This window comes from Patella vulgata, chromosome 4 (genome assembly GCF_932274485.2).
Source record: "Patella vulgata chromosome 4, xgPatVulg1.2, whole genome shotgun sequence".
Classification (NCBI taxonomy): domain Eukaryota; kingdom Metazoa; phylum Mollusca; class Gastropoda; family Patellidae; genus Patella; species Patella vulgata.
In genome coordinates this window covers 13,884,472-13,903,102 of record NC_065882.2, presented here as the reverse complement: position 1 = coordinate 13,903,102, position 18,631 = coordinate 13,884,472, and the positions used below count along the sequence as shown (strand labels likewise).

Sequence of the window (18,631 nt, the reverse complement as noted above, 5' to 3'; positions counted from 1 at the left end):
ACCCACCAGACAAGTAGAACTACCGTAGTTAGATTGAGCCTTTTCACATGAGATATATTTATGAATTACGCTATAGACAAATTACAATACATTACTGGTTTCTATTGCGTTGTTTAGCAACCGAAGAACATAATGAGAATACTCCATGTTTAATAACACAATAATAACGTCAATTTTATTTTCAACATTTTCACAATATTTGAAAGACGTTTCCCACGCGGGGTGTTAATGGGTTTTCGGTTTCTATTCAAATTCAATAAAACATAGAATACGATATGTCTTGCGTTTATTCAATAGTTACAATAAAACATGTTATTCATGTATTATAAAAACAGTACTACAGTTCAAGATAAGAAAATATTTCGCTTTTACACATTCAACAACACGCGTAGACCTGTTCCTTTAAAGGCTCAATACCACTCTTGTTGTAACTGAATAATATGTTCCAATCTTTATTCTGGTCAACAAATTGCACTATTTTACAATATTCCAATTAATTGATGATACAAATTTCATCTTAACACATCTAATTTAAAAAATTGAAAAAATTCAACTAAATGATTTGAAAAGCCTGACGTAAAGCTGTTCAAATGTGACTTGGATTTAAAAATATTTTTGAACCCTCTGGACAAGTAAAATAGGATTTAATGGATAATTTACACAACAGGTAGGACACTAACACATCTAGTACTTAGAATAAGGTTATTTTTTTATTTTTTTTGGAGCTGTTAAGCCAGCAAGAGTGTTATTGTCCTTTTAAGGAACTGTCTCTGATTGGACGATATCCGCTGACAGTTCCCTATATAACTGTAATATGAAAATACCATTTATCATCCCCACCTTTTGGAATCCTTACCGACTATTTGTCAGCCCGATTCTTCTTTGTTTGCCAAAGGAATCATTTCTTGCCACAGCTGACACACATTTATAATAATTGAACACTATTTTCAAGTAGAATTCTGCGATTAAAAACATACACAAAATAAGTTTGAACTGATCAGCCATTACGAGACTCGAACATGCGCAGGGGACCGCATGTTTATTTAATCGCTAAACTCTACTTGAACATAATGTTGAATTATTATAAATTTGTGTCAGATATGAGGAGAAATGATTCCTTTTTGCAAAAAACAAACATTCACGGTGTAAAATAGAAGGCAAGGTTTCCAAAATAGCCTGAGAACAGAGTTGGTGAAGAGCGGTATTTTAACGTATTTTCATATAGCAGCTATATAGGAAGCGATTGGAACTGTCAGCGGATATCGTCCGATCAGAGACAGTTCCTAAAGTAACTAATGTAGACCTAAATGTATTTTTCAAATAAGTGTTTACACATATTTCCACTAGCTCTGGTGTTTGTGTGTATGTGGGGGTATATGAGTGCGTGGGTGAGTGTGTGTGCGCGGGGGGGGGGGGGGGTGATAACATTACTACTAACAGAAGTAAGTAAATCCCATAGGAATATCAAAACAGAAAAAAATCAATTTGTCCTCGCTAGAATATAACCATTATTATTATTGTTCGATTTATATAGCGCTTCATTACACGTGAAGTGTTTCTAAGCGCATATCACAAACATATACTTCAAACACACAAAAACAATCAAAATCAGGAGAACATAATTAAACACAGCTGCCTGTTAGGCGCTATTATTCAAAGGTTTATATCCAACAAATCAACCGGCTAATCTCTACATTGAACTCAGTCGAGGTATTACCTGATGAACACCTACACCAAGTAGAGTTCAACAAGAGCATCGCTAACGCTGCAATATACGTCCACATTCCAGCTTTGATTGATATGGTACTTTTTAAAATGAAGAGAATGAAATATGAAATGCCTGTAATATGATCAGAGGCAAAGAAGGCTAGGCGTCGGGTTTGTTTTGCCAAATTTACAGACAAAATACTAACAAAGTGGGTGTGAGACTGCCCCAGTAGGTCGGGGCAAGCATCAAAATAAATAGTTGCTGTCTTTATGGTATAAGGAATAAATATGCAAAGTTCCAAGATGATCCATTCAGAATTGCAGCCTGTAGACGATAAATACAAAAACTGGGCGTGGCTCTGCCCGTGGGGGTTGGATATGGAAACAATATAAATAGGGACCATATCCTGTTATTGAAATGACAACATCAATAGTTGCCGTCCTTAGGGTATAAGGAATAAGTATACCAAGTTCCAAGATAATCCATTCAAAATTGTGGCCTTTGGGCGTTAAAGGCAAAAATTGGGCGTGGCTCTGTCCCTGGGGGTCGGGGCATTCCCCAAAATCAATAGTTGATGCCCTTAGGCTATAAGGAATACATCTGCCAAGTAAACGATAAACATAAAAATTGGGCGGCCTGTAGGCGACACAAAAGGCACACAAATTTTGGGCGTGGCTCTGTCCCAGGGGGTCGGGCATGCACCAAAAATAATAGAAAACAAGATTATAAGTTAAGAAATGTGGCCTGTAGACGACAAACAAACAAATACTAGAAATGGGCGTGGCTCTGCCCCTGGGGGTCGGGCATGCACCAAAAACAATAGGGATCTTCCTTGGGGTATAAGGAATAAGTATACCAAGTTTGAAGAAAATCCAGTAAGAATTGCGCCCTGTAGGCGACACAAAGACACACGAAAAGAAAATGGGCGTGGCTCTGCCCCTGGGGGTTGGGCATGCACCCCAAACGATAGGGATGTTCCTTAGGGTACAAAGAATGTGTATGCAAAGTTTCAAGATTATTAGTTAAGAAATGTGGCCTGTAGACGACAAACAAACAAATACTAGAAATGGGCGTGGCTCTGCCCCGGGGGGTCGGGCATGCACCAAAAACAATAGGGATCTTCCTTGGGGTATAAGGAATAAGTATACCAAGTTTGAAGAAAATCCATGAAGAATTGCGCCCTGTAGGCGAACCACAGACACACACACACACACACACACATACATACATACACACACACACACACACACAGACAGGGGCGACGGCATAATACGTTCACATTATGAATGTGGACGTATAAAAATAAAAACGAAGTTTAAAAGAATCAACTTCATTAACAAAAATTAAACAATCAAAAACTAAACTGATAAATCAAATTCAAACGAAACAAAGAAAATGAAAAGAGCAGTTCATTACCATTCTACATTAACAAAAAAAAGGAAATCAACTTGTGAAAATTTGTTTACAAAATAAGAGCAAAGTAACACTAATGTTAATACTTTTTTAACGAACATATCATAAATATAATTAATTTTACCTATAATATCTATTTCAGAAATCAGACTTTATTTTGCAAATAAAATAATCCAAAGAGTTGTGTACGACCATTATATTTAAACCATGAATATAACTTGGCTGATAGGAGACACTACAACCTGGAGAAAAAAATTCCGAACAAATGATTTTTGCTTTTTAGTAAGGAGGTATGTACATAGTACCCAAGAAAAGAAACCACCGCAATCTACCTTGGGCAATTTCTTTACGGACGATTTGGTTTTGGTATCCGACCTCAAAATGAATAATCCTTGTAAAACCCCGATGATCTTTCTCGGCCAACACCGGGATCGAACTGGCGAGACCTCTAGGCTAGCGAGCCATCGTCTTACTCACCCTTACCCTTGCCCATGACCAATTTTTCTCTTTATTTTATGCGTGACCTAGCCTGACCCATGACCCACAAAACAATTTTTATGTGTGGCCTAGTTTTTTTTTCGGTAAATAGTGTTGTTTTTTCGGTATTTTAGTGATTTTTTGGTATTTCGGGTATCAAATTTGTTTTAGGTACTTTACGGTAGTTTTTGGATTTTTCTGTATATATAGTGAACTTATTACCATTACGCTGGTCTAGTAAAGTGTAGGGGGGGGGGGGGAAGTTACGTTGATGTTATTACAAAAGTCTTTGGAGTCCAGTAAGAATAAAAATTCGAAAGGTATTGGACTGTTTTGTGGTAGACAGTCTCGGATTTAGGTTGATTTTGGTTGTGCCAAACGTGTTTCGGGTGTTAAGTTTGATGAGCGGAAAGGTTTTTTTTCGTTACCCGTCTTGTTGACAATGCTGACATAGTCAGCTATATCCATTATTGCAGCTTCGTGTTCTCTTTTGGAGTGGTTGTTACCTGTGAGGAGTCTAAGATTGATAACAGTTTTCGTAATATATTCATTCTGAGATGTTCTAGTAGGTGCTTGGATAGATTTTTAGATGGTTGATATTATTGGTATGGCTGCATTTCACCAGGATGTGTAGTTTGGCATTGGCTTCAATCTGTCGCGAAGAGTGTTATATGTATCAGGGGGTAATGTGGAGGAGAGCTGGTGAGTGGTGACGCTGATCTCTTTACCATTTCAATAATAGCGACGAGAGAATTTGCATCGACACTTCGTCAGAAATAAACATCTGAAATGTCCTGTATCAGGTAATTCAATAGTCAGTGAGCATCTAAAAAAAGACTAGTATACTCGTCCTCTTTTGGATCGGAATTGGATTCGTCTGTCAAGGATTCATGATCAGAATCATTAGGGTCATCAAGGGATGCGTTCGTTCTCGCCATAAAGAGTTACAGTGAGCGCGGTCAGTCAATTATTGTTGGAAACGGTCCGATTTACAGTTCGTATGTTCACTGAAAATACTTGGGAGTGGCCATTTATGATTCGATGGAATATGTTGATGGTTTTCAGATACATTTTATACGTTAGCCATGTGGTAATTTACATTAGTTTTTGGGTGGAGCAATTAGACTTCTGGCTGGGATACACCACTACTGAACCAGCGGCTGCCAGGCAGGATACGCCCACATTTTGCAAGAGATGGATAGAGAACAAGCTAATCAGGGGCCATAATTCAGGAAGTTACGATCCGATATTGCGCAAATATGGTAAGGAACCAAGATCTTTGGGTTATAAACTTACATTTCAAGTTTCATCAAAATCAGAAGAAAATTGTCACCTCTAGAGGATCCACAACCTTGATATACCATATTTTTTTTTACGCTATTTGAGTACGAGGGGCGGCCATTTTGTCTGTCAGTTTTGGTCCGATTTTCACGAAATTCGAACTCAGCCACCCGTAGGTTGTAACGGTGATATATTCAAACGTTTTTTTTTTAAACAGGATAAAAATTATGACCTCTATAGGATCCACAAGCTAAAAACGCGATTTTTCGTACAATCAGGGGCTATAATTCAGGAAGTTACATCCGATATGCGCGAATATCGACAGTAACCGAAATCTTTGGGTTATAAACTTACATTTCAAGGTTCAACAAAATTGGATAAAAATTGTGACCTCTATAGGGTCCACGACCTTGATATACCATATTTTTACACTATTCGCGTACAAACGGCGGCCATTCTGTCCGGTAATTTTGGTCCGATTTTCACGAAATTCTAACTCAACCTTCCTTACGGTGTAACGGTGATATAATCAAACGTTTTTATTTAAATCCGGTAATAATTGTGATCTCCAGAGGGACCACAAGCTAAAAAGGGCGATTTTTCGGACAATCTGGGGCCAAAAGTCAGGAAGTTAGGTTCCGGTGGCTGAATGGTTAGCGCGCGCTGTATCATAAAGTCTGTCATTGAGTCGACTGGCGTGGTTTTGAATCCCCGGTTGTACGTGACAAGGAGTAGGGTCGCCTGTCCAACCTCGTGGGTTTCCTCCCACTGCTAAAGACCCCTATGCGCAGGCGAATTATTGAAATAAAATTAAACCATATGTTAGTCCCGAAATGACCTAGTTGTGTCGAGTGGTAGTTAAACCCCATTTCTCTCTCTCTCTTAGCCTTTGGTGTTGGGGAAATAGGAGCGTCTGGAGGGGACGGTAGGAAGTTTACCCAATACCACCCAACATAATTGAAGTATTATGGTAGTTTCCCACAATAATGAGGTAGCATTTAGTTAGTATTGAGTAGTAGTAGATAAATCGCCCAGGCCTGCGGAGAAAGCCCACCACTGAAATGTCTGAAGGTGGTCTTTTGATATATGTAAATTTGCTGAAAATTTTGCATATGGGTGTGGGGCAATTAGAGGCGCCTGACGAGTTTACCTCAACACTGAAAATATCTGACAGTGTCACTTCTGATGCTCGTGACAATGCTGAACATTATGCAAACAATTTCATGCAGCTAGTAAATGCGCTGATTGAACTTAGCCTTTTGGGTGGGGCAATCATGGATGTCTTTACAATCAGAATTTCCCAACATGGGAATCTACTAACTTGTGTCGATTGTCTAATAGCGGATAGGCATTTGTGATGCACAAATATATCCTCGGAATGCCAAAGAAAAAGAGACGAAATGGTGGATTGATAAGTCGAATGGGTACGAAAACCAAAACGCCTATAACTCTTTTTGCCCATGGCCGATTTTCGGTGGATTTTTTTCCCCTGAAGTTGTACTCATATAGACCTTTCATAAAAAGCAAGAATCGTTTGTTCCGGATTTCCCCCCCCCCCCCCCCGCTTACGTAAATTCGAAGTACTCATACCAGCCTATTACTTTCCCTTTCTTTAAAATAACATTGAATGCCGTCACTTAAATTCTTTTTACACCATCATTTGTCACATTCTTGTAGATGTTTCTCGTCAGAATTTCCCTGCAATGATAATATATTGTGTTCATTTTCCATAATTGACTATAATAATATTCTGAATCTTATTGGCATAACAAAGTCTAGCAACGCATATCGGAACCACACAGTATATAATTAAAACTTTTTAAAATAGTTTTTTTTACACTGCTACATGTTTCAGTTACCTTTCACAGACAAAGATGAAAACCAACATACCCTCTAATGTTCTTTAGGTGCTGCCATTTTTAGCTGTCCGATTTTAATTTCGGGCTGATCAACCATTTCTTGTAAAAGTTCAATAATTTGGTCAATAAGATCTTCTACATCAGATTGACTGTACATCTCTGCACACAACTGCAGCTTTAGTGACGTTGTTTGGGCATTAAATTTAGTGAAAACGAATAAAAAGGATTCGCCAAAAATATGTTCATTATTGGTTTCTTTCACTTGCAGTTCAATTCCATCCTTCATTGCTGTTAATTGATCAACAAATGAATAATCGTTAAAAGTCAAAACATGGCGGTACAAGTCTTTGTTAGCATCCTTAGGTATAAGTTTTTCTATTTCATCATAGGGAAACAGACTGTTATCAAGAATGTCATTGACGTGTTTGGAGTTAGTAACAAGAAAATCTTTCACGGACATGGAATGTTCTATATCTGCAAAAATTGGAATATGGTTTATTAAGCATTCCATAAAGTTTTTAGTAGCTGGTAATAACCCCCGAAGGTCTTCGGGTAGAATAATAAATACTCTACGATTTCCAGACCGAAGACTCAAAAACAGCTGATACATAGACATCATTATCTTAGGGGTTGTTGTCCGTAGTGTCTTGCTTAGTCTACTTAGATTATTGTGTAGTACTCCAGATAATTGTCTATGAGCTGTAACTGAAAGACCGTGTAAGTCACATCTTTTGGGAGAATCGATAGAAATCAACGGGACGCCCTTAGATAGCTCCTCTTTCCAAAAACTCTTCATCGCACTAGATGATGATTCTAGTTCCCCATGCATTATATTCGCTGCCAATCTATTATTTTCAGATGTTGGTATTGGAAGATGTTTAAGGTCGCCGTACATACAGGCACTTTTCAAGCAGTTTATGAATTCCTTCAATAACATGTTCATCGCTTGTATGTCAAATGCTATGTGATTGCATATAATGGCGATTCGCATAGATGAACCATTTGTGTGGTATATGAAACGGACGGGTCCTTTGGACTTCAAATCAAAGTGTTCCATACTTTCCTTTTCAAATGCTTCATCGATGTTTCGAGTGTCTTTGTCGATTACAATCAGATCAAGTGCTTGGTTTGCTTCAATCAGATTTCTTTTGATGTCCTCTTTTGAGCCTCCTGGACGCAATACTCCTGAGTAAGTTGTTCTAAGAATAGGATTTCTGTTCGTTATTTCCAACAACAAACTGTTCATTTTCTCTTTATCCAGGCTTAAATCTGAAAATTCCATATCAAATAATAGGTGGAATGCTTTGCAAGCTTGTGGATTTTGGTTTAATTTGTAATATCTGTATTCCATGTGGGATATGGTTTGTTGGTTGTTAACGTTGTCATCTTGACAGTCAACCTCATTGCTACTCCTGATATTCTCATTTATAAAACTTGAAAGACTAGCTACAGTTGTATCTGGTGAAAATAATAAACTAATAGGTATTGTGGAGCTAATATTCTTCTTTACTTCGTTCACAACTGTCATAGCTGACATTGAATCCATTCCTTCATCCACTAGACAGTTGTTCGACGATAAACTGTTTTCATCTAAAATCAGAACTTTACATACTAATTGAGAAATGTAAGATTCGATCATTGATATTCTTTCTTCGGTAGTTGCTGACTGTAAAACGTGGGTACTTATTTGTATTGTTTCAGAATTTGTGTCCGCAGTTACTTCAGTGATATTTCCAGATTTCTGTAATGTACCACGAAGCTTTTCTATGGCAAACATGTCTTTGTTCCCCAACAGAGTAGTTTTAAGGACCTCTAAATTTAGATCAGTTACAATAATCTGTGGAAGATCTGATAAAATGGCAGATTCTAGGCAATGTCCAATATCGTCTTTGCAAATTAGACGGTAACCTTGCTTTTCTAGTCTTTGTCTATTACGCAAATTATCATTGACATTTTCCAACATTCCCATGTCTAAAGGTCCCCAGTTTATGCTTTGTGCGGGTAATCCCTTTGATCGGCGATAAAATGCTAAGCTGTCCTGGAAAGCATTTCCCGCCCCATAATTACTCTGCCCTGGTGCCCCGAATACTGATGTTATTGAAGAATGAAGAATAAAGAAATCCAATTTAATATTTTTGGTTTCTGTTGCTAAGTGCATGTTCCAAGCCCCAGCAATTTTAGGATCTAAGACTTCTGTTATTTGTTTCTCCGTCATGTTAATCAATGTAGAATCTCTCAATACACCTGCTCCGAAGATCACGCCTTTAACGGGGTTCATCGGGAATTGGTGCATGAGCTCTTCAAACGACCCTTCCAAAGAAATAAAATTTGTTACGTCTGTTTGTACAGCAAAAATCTTACAACAGCATTTATCGGATAATATTTCCATTTTGATCTCGTCGTCCCTGGTGGGATTTCTGCGGTTGAAACAAGCAATAAACCCAGCGTTATGTTCAGCCAGCCATTTAACACACTGCCACCCAAGTCCAGTTAAACCACCAACAACTACATAAGCAGCCGATTTATTGAGTATTCGATCTGGTGGTCTTAAGCGTAATGGTGATTGGTCAATGGTGATTTCCTTTCGAGAAAACAACTTGGTCAGATAATCTGCAGATTCCGTGAATGCTCTATATTTATTTATAATCATTTGTACATCTCTAGTTGAATTCTGCAACCATTTTGTCATCTTTGGCATGGTAGATGTGAGCTTTCTGTGTGAAAATATGTCCAATTCCCTTAAAACTTCAATTTCCGAATCTCGCATGTGGTGATATAATAGACGTAAGCAGTCTTGTGTCACAAGAGCAGAAAGGCTAGTAAATCTTCTCACTTTAGCAAATTGTAGAATTATACTTTTGTCTAATCGTGTTAGATTTATTAAGTCGCATTCAGTTGTTAGATTGTTGGTGTTTCGAGAAACTCGAGTAGTTTTAACTTTCCTATATCGCAGCATTAAGCATATAATTTCTTCATATAATGAAGTGTTATCTTCGCAAAATAAGACAACAGACTTGGATGTTATATGCTCACATATATGCCACATAGTTACGAAGATTGTTATTAATCCAGGGTGGTACCCGGGTATTAGTGACAGTGGTATACAACAGGATTTAGGTACCTGTATCCTGTTTGATGCATGTACGGTATAGCATGATATATAAAAATCATTTTGATTGTTTTCTTCATAGCAAAGCGTCTCGAGGCAATAGATAGGAAATTTGGTTGGTTCGTTGGTGTCTTCTTGCTCTTGGGAATCGAAACAATAGGGGTATAAATCTGGATTTTGGACAACCAAGAAGTCCACGCGCATTACAACTGTATTAATTGGGTTAGCATTTCCTCTTTCGTGGCAAGGATACATTTGAAAACGATCTTGTATATTGTCTTTCTGTGAAGAAAACATTTCAAAATCGCCTAATGAGGACTGGTCTCGTTCAATGTAATCTTTCATTTCATAAAAGCCCGTACATTCGAATGAATATACTGCACCCGCTGTGACCAGAATTTCACCCTGGTTTTTAAGATTGTTCGAAAATTCACACATTAAAAATTCCAAGATTCCGGTCTCGGATATCTGCTCATTACTATAATCCTGTAAATCAACAATGTAGAGTTGAAAAGACATGGTTTCTCTTTGAACTGATCTAAGAAATCCCCATATTGAAAGTTGAATTGGGTTACAATTTGACGTTTCAGCATAGTTGCTTTTATCGGTAGTAACAGTCCAGGTGTTCCTCGTAATAACTACAACCCTGCAGTTTTCAGTATTTTCGTGAAGATGTATTAAAATATTTCGGAGTCGGAATAATTTTGTTTCCACAAAAGTCTGTATGTCACGCTTATTAACTATTTGATCTTTGAATTCGTCCATCATTATTGCTATATTTTTGTGCTTTTTAATTTGGGTGCTGAAAACCGCCGATAAGTTAATATTGTTTTCCATAATAATCCAGCAAGGGCCTTCGTCTTGAGAGATGTTACCGCCGCTCGCGTGAAAACTTGTGTTATGGTCGACGAGAAGAACTTTTTTCCAATTTTGTTTGTAAAAATATTCTTTAGTTTTCTCCCGATTGATGCCAATGACTTTAATAGTGAATTCCAAAATACTAGCTATGATGTCGCCATTGTCAGCACAAAGATGGATTAAGTAAGTTGACGTTGTTGGTGTTTTTGTTAGATTCTTAACATAGCAAAACATTTGATCTTGTACTTCCCGCAAGACCCGAATTTGGTTCAAATGGGCAGGAAGCAGTTTAAAGTCGTATTCGTTTGAGCCGAAAACGCTAGGTGTTTGAAGGAGACCATCTATTATAGCCGGGTGCAGTATCGTTCCTTCCATTTCTTCTTTTAGAAGTCCATTCAACTTAAATTCCACTAAAGCCTCGTTGCTATTGTTATTCTTTACGCCCCTTTTCAAAATGGTCATTGCCTTTCCATATTGAAAGCCATAAGAAGCTAAATTAGTGTACATGTCTTCTGGTGTTAGCAAACTACTACATCTGCTTCGGATATAATCTAAATCTAAATTATCAACAGCAGATCCACTAGTATAAGATTTAATAGTACCCGTAGAATAAACTTTGGTCCCTTTAAAGATTCTGAATTGTATCTCCTGATTTATGTTTTCTGTTTCTACATCAAGCTCTTCCGGTTTTCGGTTCATCAAAACAAGTGGGTTTTTAAAGTCAACACTGATTTCTTCGAATAATAAGCGGGGAGATTTTGTGGCAGCAATAGCTAATCCCACTTCTGCATAGAATGCACCAGGTATCACCACTATTCCATTTATTCTATGTTCATAGATAGAACCAATGCGAGTCGGGTCTAATAGAACTTTATAATTTCTAGAATCTGAACCGAGTAATTTCAGAAATGGATGACGGTGTGTTTTAGAAATAAAACCCATGAGTGTTTCTCTTGCTATATTGGGAATGTAACAATTTGGAACCCGGTTGAACTGGTATCGGGGAACTTCCAGAACTTTTCCTAAACATTTTAGAACATCCTCCCATTTAATATTTACTCCATACTCATATAGAGATGCTGCAGCCTTTGTTATAGATATTATTTCATCATTTTTCTGTATTGTTGGTATGGCAATAGCAACAGGATGTTGTTCAAAGATTTCCCTAATGTGCGCCTTTAAAATCGGCTTCGGTCCAATTTCTATAAATATATTAATTTTATCGGGTTCGTGAACTTCTACTATAGACTGGTGAAACAACACTGGGTTCCTGACGTTTTTCGCCCAGTATTCAGACGTGATGAAATCTGCACCAACGGCCATTTTCCCGCTTACCGATGATACTATTGGCGTTGTAGGTGGAGTTCCGTCAAGAGTAAAGGCAGTAGCCAACTTCTTTGCACAATCGTTCATATGGTGTGAGTGAAATGCGCTTGTCACATTTAAATCCATGAATTCTACACGGCGTTCTATTTCTTTCAACCGAGATTTGATCAAATGAACGACTTCATCATCACAACTGATTGTGCAACAGGATGGGTTGTAAAACAAGGATATGTTTGCTTGTGTTTTAAATGTCTCCATTAAAGACTTTACGTCAGCAATCTTCATATTTCTGACTACAAACATTTTACCCCCTGTTGCTTCGGCTTGATATTTAGTTCTATGATAAATAACACAAACTGCTTGTGTTAGGGTAAGAGCTCCGGATGCATACGCTGCTGCAACTTCACCTATAGATTGTCCAACGATAGCATCTGCCACTACACCAAATTCTTTGACCATAGCATATACACCAACTTCACACGCGAATGTCATGATTGGGGCTACATAAGGATCATCCAGGTTAAAGCCGGTCTGAAATGCATCACACAAATCCCCTGAAACAAATTGTTTCAATAAATCTGACACACCATTTATAGTATCTTTGAATATAGTAGAATGTTTCATTAAAGACTGACACATTCCTTTCCAGTTTGTTCCCATTCCAGCGAAGACCAAAATAATTTTCTTCTTAGAAAGAGGATCTGTTCTGTTTTTGTGTTCTAAGTCAATTTCTTTCAATTTTTGAATAATTTGTTTCATGTTAGTGCCAACGACAGCAACACGAAACGGGAAATGGTTTCGTCTATACATAGTGGTATACGAAACATCCTCAATTTTATAAGCTTCTCCGGTTTCGCAGAAAACCGATTTGATCATATGTAAGGAGGAGAGATCACGTGCCGACAAGCAAACAATCCTGGGTAATTGAGATGTTGAGGTGTCATAATTTTCTAATTCATTTGACGGGTTCATGTGGGTTGTGATAATAGCATGGCTGTTAGTACCACCGAAACTAAAACTATTTACACAAGATCGCATATACCCATTATCGGTTTTGGGCCAGGGCTGAACTTCTGTTGGTACCTTCAGGTTATATTTATCAAGAGGAACATTCTCACTGGGTTTATCAAAATGAAGGGATGGGACGATTTCCCGATGTTTATGCATCAGTAAAACTTTAATTAGACCAGCTACACCAGCACCCGATTCTAGATGTCCAATGTTAGTTTTTACAGATCCTATTAGTCTCTGTTTGGAATTTGTATCTTTCTGAAAGAATTTACCAAGAGCTGTTACTTCTACTGGATCACCTGCTTTGGTTCCGGTCCCTACAATAGGAATTAATCAAAATAATACCAATTACATAATGTCATATACACGTATATATTACCTGAGCCAGTGAATATAAACAAGTTTGAATATAGTACGCCCTAACATTTGTATATGATAAAATCTTGTTTACAACAATCTCGAGGCTTTTAGTAAATTCGTTTTTGTGGTTTGCACAACAAAAATGTAAGCTAAGTGAAGTCCTCAAATAAGAAATGACAGCAGGTGTTCCAAAAAGAGTAAGACCGCGTTATTTAAAACACGCGGTTGTCATGCAAGATACGCCCACATTTTTCAAGAGATGGACAGAGAACGAGTTAAAAATATAATGTGATTTTTTGTACAATTCAGGAAGATATGGTCCGATATGCGCGAATATCGAAAAGAACAGAGATCTTTGGGTTATGAACATACATTTCAAGTTTCATCAAATCGGATAAAAATTGTGACCTCTAGAGGGTCCACAACCTTCGTATTACATACTTTTACACAATTTGCGTACAAAGAGCGGCGATTTTGATGGACAGTTTCATTTCAATTTTCCAGAAATTCGAATTCAACCTTCATTATGGTGGAATGGTGATATATTTAAACGTTTTTTAAAATCGGAAAAAAATTGTGACATCTAGAGAATCCGCAAGCTAAAAATGCAATTTTTCGAACAATTAGGGGCCATAATCAAGGAAGTTACGTTAGGATATGCGCGATTATCAAAAGGAACCAAGATCTTAGTTTTCGTTAAATCGGACAAAAATTGTGACCTCTTAATTTTGTACAATGAAGGTCCATAATTCAGGAAGTTACGATCCGATATGCGCAAATATCAAAAGGAACCAAGATCTGTGGGTTATAAACATGTATTTCAAGTTTCATGAAAATCGCACCAAAATTGTGACCTCTAGAGGGTCCATAACCTTGATATACCAGATGTTTACACAATCTGCGTACTCAACCAACATTACGGTGTAACGGTGATATATTCGAACGTTTTTGAAAATCAGATAATAATTGTGACCTCTAAAACACGATTTTTCGTACAATCAGGGGCCATAATTCAGGACGTTACGATCTGATATGCGCAAATATCGAAAGCAACCAAGATCTTTGGGTTATAAACATGCATTTCAAGTTTTATCAAATCGGATCAAAATAGTGACCTCTAAAGGGTCCACAACCTTGATATACCAGATGTTTACACTATTTGCGTGGAGGGGCGGCCATTTTGTCTGGCAGTTTTTGTCCGGTTTTCACAAAAGCGACCTCAAACAATATTACGGTGTAACGTTCGAACAGTTTTTTATACACCCACATTTTCATGTGGACGTATTATGCCGTCGCCCCTGTCCGTCCGTCCAAAATTTGTTTGTGGACACTCTACAGGTCACAATTCTTATCCGATTTTAACGAAACTTGAAATATAGGTTTATCTCGAAAAGATCTCGGCTGCCTTCGATATTGGCATGTATCGGATCGAAACTTCATGGATTATGGCCCCTGTTTGTACGAAAAATCACGTTTTTGGCTTGTGGACCCTATAGAGGTCACAATTTTTATCCGATTTTGTTGAAACTTGAAATGTAAGTTTATAACCCAAAGATCTCGATTCCTTTCGATATTCGCGCATATCGGACCGTAACTTCCTGAATTATGGGCCCTGAATGTACAAAAATGGCGTTTTTAGCTTGTGGACCCTATAGAGGTCATGATTTTTATCCGATTTAAAAAAAAACGTATTATTATATCACCGTTACACCCTAAGGACGACTGAGTTCGAATTTCGTGAAAATCGGCCCAAAATTGACAGACAAAATGGCCGCCGTTCGTTTTCAAATAGCGTAAGAATATGGCATATCAAGGTTGTGGACCCTATAGAGGTCACAATTTTTATCCGATTTTGTTGAAACTTAAAATGTAAGTTTATAACCCAAAGATCTCGGATCCTTTCGATATTCACGCATATCGGACCATAACTTCCTGAATTATGGTCCCTGATGGTACGAAAAATCGAGTTTTTAGCATGTGGACCCTATAGAGGTCATAATTTGTATCCGATTTAAAAAAAAACCGTATTATTATATCACCGTTACACCCTAAGGACGACTGAGTTCGAATTTCGTGAAAATCGGCCCAAAATTGACAGACAAAATGGCGCCCGTTCGTTCTCAAATAGCGTAAGAATATGGTATATCAAGGTTGTGGACCCTATAGAGGTAACAATTTTGATCTGATTTTCATGGAACTTGAAATGCATGTTTATAACTCACAGGTCTTGGTTGCTTGTGATATTTGCGCATATCGGAGCTTAACTTCCTGAACTATGTCCCCTGATTGTACGAAAAATCGCGTTTTTAGCTTGTGGCCCCTCTAGAGGTCATAATTATTATCTGATTGAACCAGCGGCTGCCAGGCAGGATACGCCCACAACCTTGATATACCTCGATATACCAGATGTTTACACTATTTGCGTACGGGAGGGGGTGGGGCATTTTGTCTGGCAGTTTTGGTGCGATTTTCATGAAATTAGAACTCAACCAACATTACGGGGTAACGGTTATATATTCGAACGTTGTTTTTAATTCAGATAATAATTGTGACTTCTAGAGGGACCACAAGCTAAACACGCGATTTTTCGTACAATCAGGGGACATAATTCAAAAAGTTACGATCCGATACATGCCAATATCGTGGACGGACGTGCAGGGGTGACAATATAGTCCACATGAAAATGTGGGTGTATAAAAAAGCTGCATTGATCTTTAACTCACCGTGTGCTTCGATATAGTCTACTGATTCTGGATTAATTCTATATCTGTCAAACACTATGTCGAGTAGTGATTCTTGTTGCTGGGGAGATGGTGCTGTGATTGGTGTGACTGTTTGGCCATCATGGTTGACAGCTGTAACAATAGTCCCCCAGATAGGATCATTATCTTTCAAAGCCTACCAAAAACACAAATAATATCAAGTAAACACCATATAAAGTTATCGAAAGTTTTCTATTTTGTAAATAACGTGTACCTCAGCACATTCTTATGGACTTAACAGGGAATGAAGGACTGAAAAAGTAACAGAAGGTTGTTGGGGGTGGGGTGTTACGAATTAATGATTGGTCTAGCTACAAAGCCAATATATAAAAGTTATACAAACATTTCAAATATAAAAATTATATACCTGTTCTAGTGGTTTTAAGATAATAATGCCACACCCTTCACCCCTGGCGTATCCATCAGCATTTTCAGAGAAAGCCTGACATTTTCCCGTAGGCGATATCATACCAGCTTTACTTAGTTGTATAAATATATCTGGTGTCATCAGTGAGTTGACCCCACCTGCTATAGCCATATCACATTCTCCTGAGGAAACATTATTATTATTATTATTTATTATTTCCTGTTTCTCGATTTTGTTTGAATTTTGAGCCCTGGTTTTGTGCTTGGTTTCTGTATTATGCTCATCATGGAATATTTCATGCTTTGCTTTACAAAAGAATTCATCAGTAAAACAAAAATATTGCACTTATTTCAATAAATTACATTTATGTAAACCTACCTGATCGTAAAGCTTGACAAGCTAGATGGACAGCAACCAGAGATGATGAACAGGCGGTGTCTATCATCATTGATGGACCGGTCCAATTGAACACATACGACACCCGGGCAGCTACAATACTATTACTGGTACCAGTCAATGTATAATTATCGCTTTCCTCGGCAATGGTAGAGAAAATTTTGGCATAATCAGAGGTAGTCATACCTGTAAGGATATTATACATTAATATTCAGTTGTCTGAATCCTATAAGACTAATCATTTATAGTTAGTTCCCTTTAACAGTTAGACCAGAGATTGTCCATGATACAACTGTATTGTAAAACATGCCATGTGCTCGCCTGACTGAATAAACCTTGCTGTTACTGTTATACTCATTTTGTAGTCCTTTACACAGACACATTTGACATAAAACACAAGTATATTACATGGTGTCAGAAGTAAGGAGTAGATTGAACCTAAAATGTCTGAAATTCCTGCACCAAAACATCTAATTTTGACGAAAGGCAACAAAGCTGAAAACTGGAGAAGGAGTAGATTGAACCTAAAATGTCTGAAATTCCTGCACCAAAACATCTAATTTTGACGAAAGGCAACAAAGCTGAAAACTGGAGAAGATTTTATCAACAATTCAAGCTTTATATGGTAGCCACTGGGAGAGATTCCAAGAGCCAAAGGTCACAACATGCTGTATTCTTAAGTCTTGCAGGCGAAGAAGCTATAGAATTATTTAATACATTCACATTTCATGCAGATGAAGAAGAGAAGCTTGATCCACTGGTCCAGAGATTTGAACAATTTTGTAACCCTAAAAAACATGAAACTTTTGAAAGGTCTGTTTTTAATCATAGAGTACAAAATCCTGATGAATCATTTGACCAGTTCTTAACAGAATTACGTATATTAGCTAGGGATTGTCAACATGGTGAATTAAAAGATGGTCTTTTACGTGACAGAATTATTGAAGGTGTTAAGAGATGTTCATATCAAAGCTAAATTATTGAGTGAAGGTGACTTAACACTTGACAGATGTATAGATATGTGTAGAACAGCTGAGGGAACTCAATTATTTCTTAAACAGATGTCAGAGAAGTCAGTTGCTGAAAGTGAAAGTTCTACTAATCAAGTTCATGGTGTTCACAATAACAGACATAGAAAGACTAGTTTTCGACAGAGGTCATTTAATCCTACTCCACCACAACCACCTGATCGTAATTATTCTACAGATAGATCAACTAGATGTAAAGCTTGTGGTTATTTTCAACATAGAGGAGGTGAATGTCCAGCCTCGGGTCAGAGATGTAACCGATGTAATGGGTTCAACCATTTTCAAAAGATGTGCCGAGGTAATATAACCAATTCGTCAGATAGAGCAAGATCCAGAAATAACTACAGTAATTATCAACATGGTAATAATAATCAACAACAGAATAGAAGATATAAGAATGGTGGTAGAAGAGTTAATAATGTAGATGCAGATTATGAAGATGATGAAAAGGATGATAATGTATTTTTTATTGGTTCAGTAGAGAAGAAGAATACAAATGAAGATTGGACAGTTCAAACAGATATAAATGATACAATAATGGTTATGAATCTTGATTCTGGTTCAGATGTTAATGTTTTAGGCAAGACAGAATTTAAAAAATTAAAGAAGAAGCCTAAATTGATGAAAACCAAAACAAGATTGAAAGCTTTTAATAATACAGATATTCCTGTTCTTG

At 37.5% G+C, this 18,631-nt stretch overlaps 2 protein-coding genes across 2 annotated transcripts; both read right to left on the bottom strand.

Moving 5' to 3' along the window:
• Nucleotides 1–269: 269 nt before the first annotated feature.
• Nucleotides 270–9,649, bottom strand: LOC126817305 (uncharacterized). The gene is made up of 2 exons (XM_050544162.2): nt 6,770–9,649; nt 270–6,577 (listed from the first exon to the last, which is right to left on the bottom strand). The coding sequence occupies exon 1, from the start codon at nt 9,503–9,505 to the stop codon at nt 6,773–6,775; it is 2,733 nt and encodes a 910-aa protein (XP_050400119.2). The 5' UTR covers nt 9,506–9,649; the 3' UTR covers nt 270–6,577; nt 6,770–6,772.
• Nucleotides 9,650–10,325: 676 nt separating this feature from the next.
• On the bottom strand, nt 10,326–17,111 carry LOC126817309 (phenolphthiocerol/phthiocerol polyketide synthase subunit A-like). The gene is made up of 5 exons (XM_056100190.1): nt 16,910–17,111; nt 16,532–16,713; nt 16,126–16,300; nt 13,150–13,359; nt 10,326–10,333 (listed from the first exon to the last, which is right to left on the bottom strand). The coding sequence occupies exons 1-5, from the start codon at nt 17,109–17,111 to the stop codon at nt 10,326–10,328; spliced, it is 777 nt and encodes a 258-aa protein (XP_055956165.1).
• Between the last annotated feature and the right edge of the window lie 1,520 nt (nt 17,112–18,631).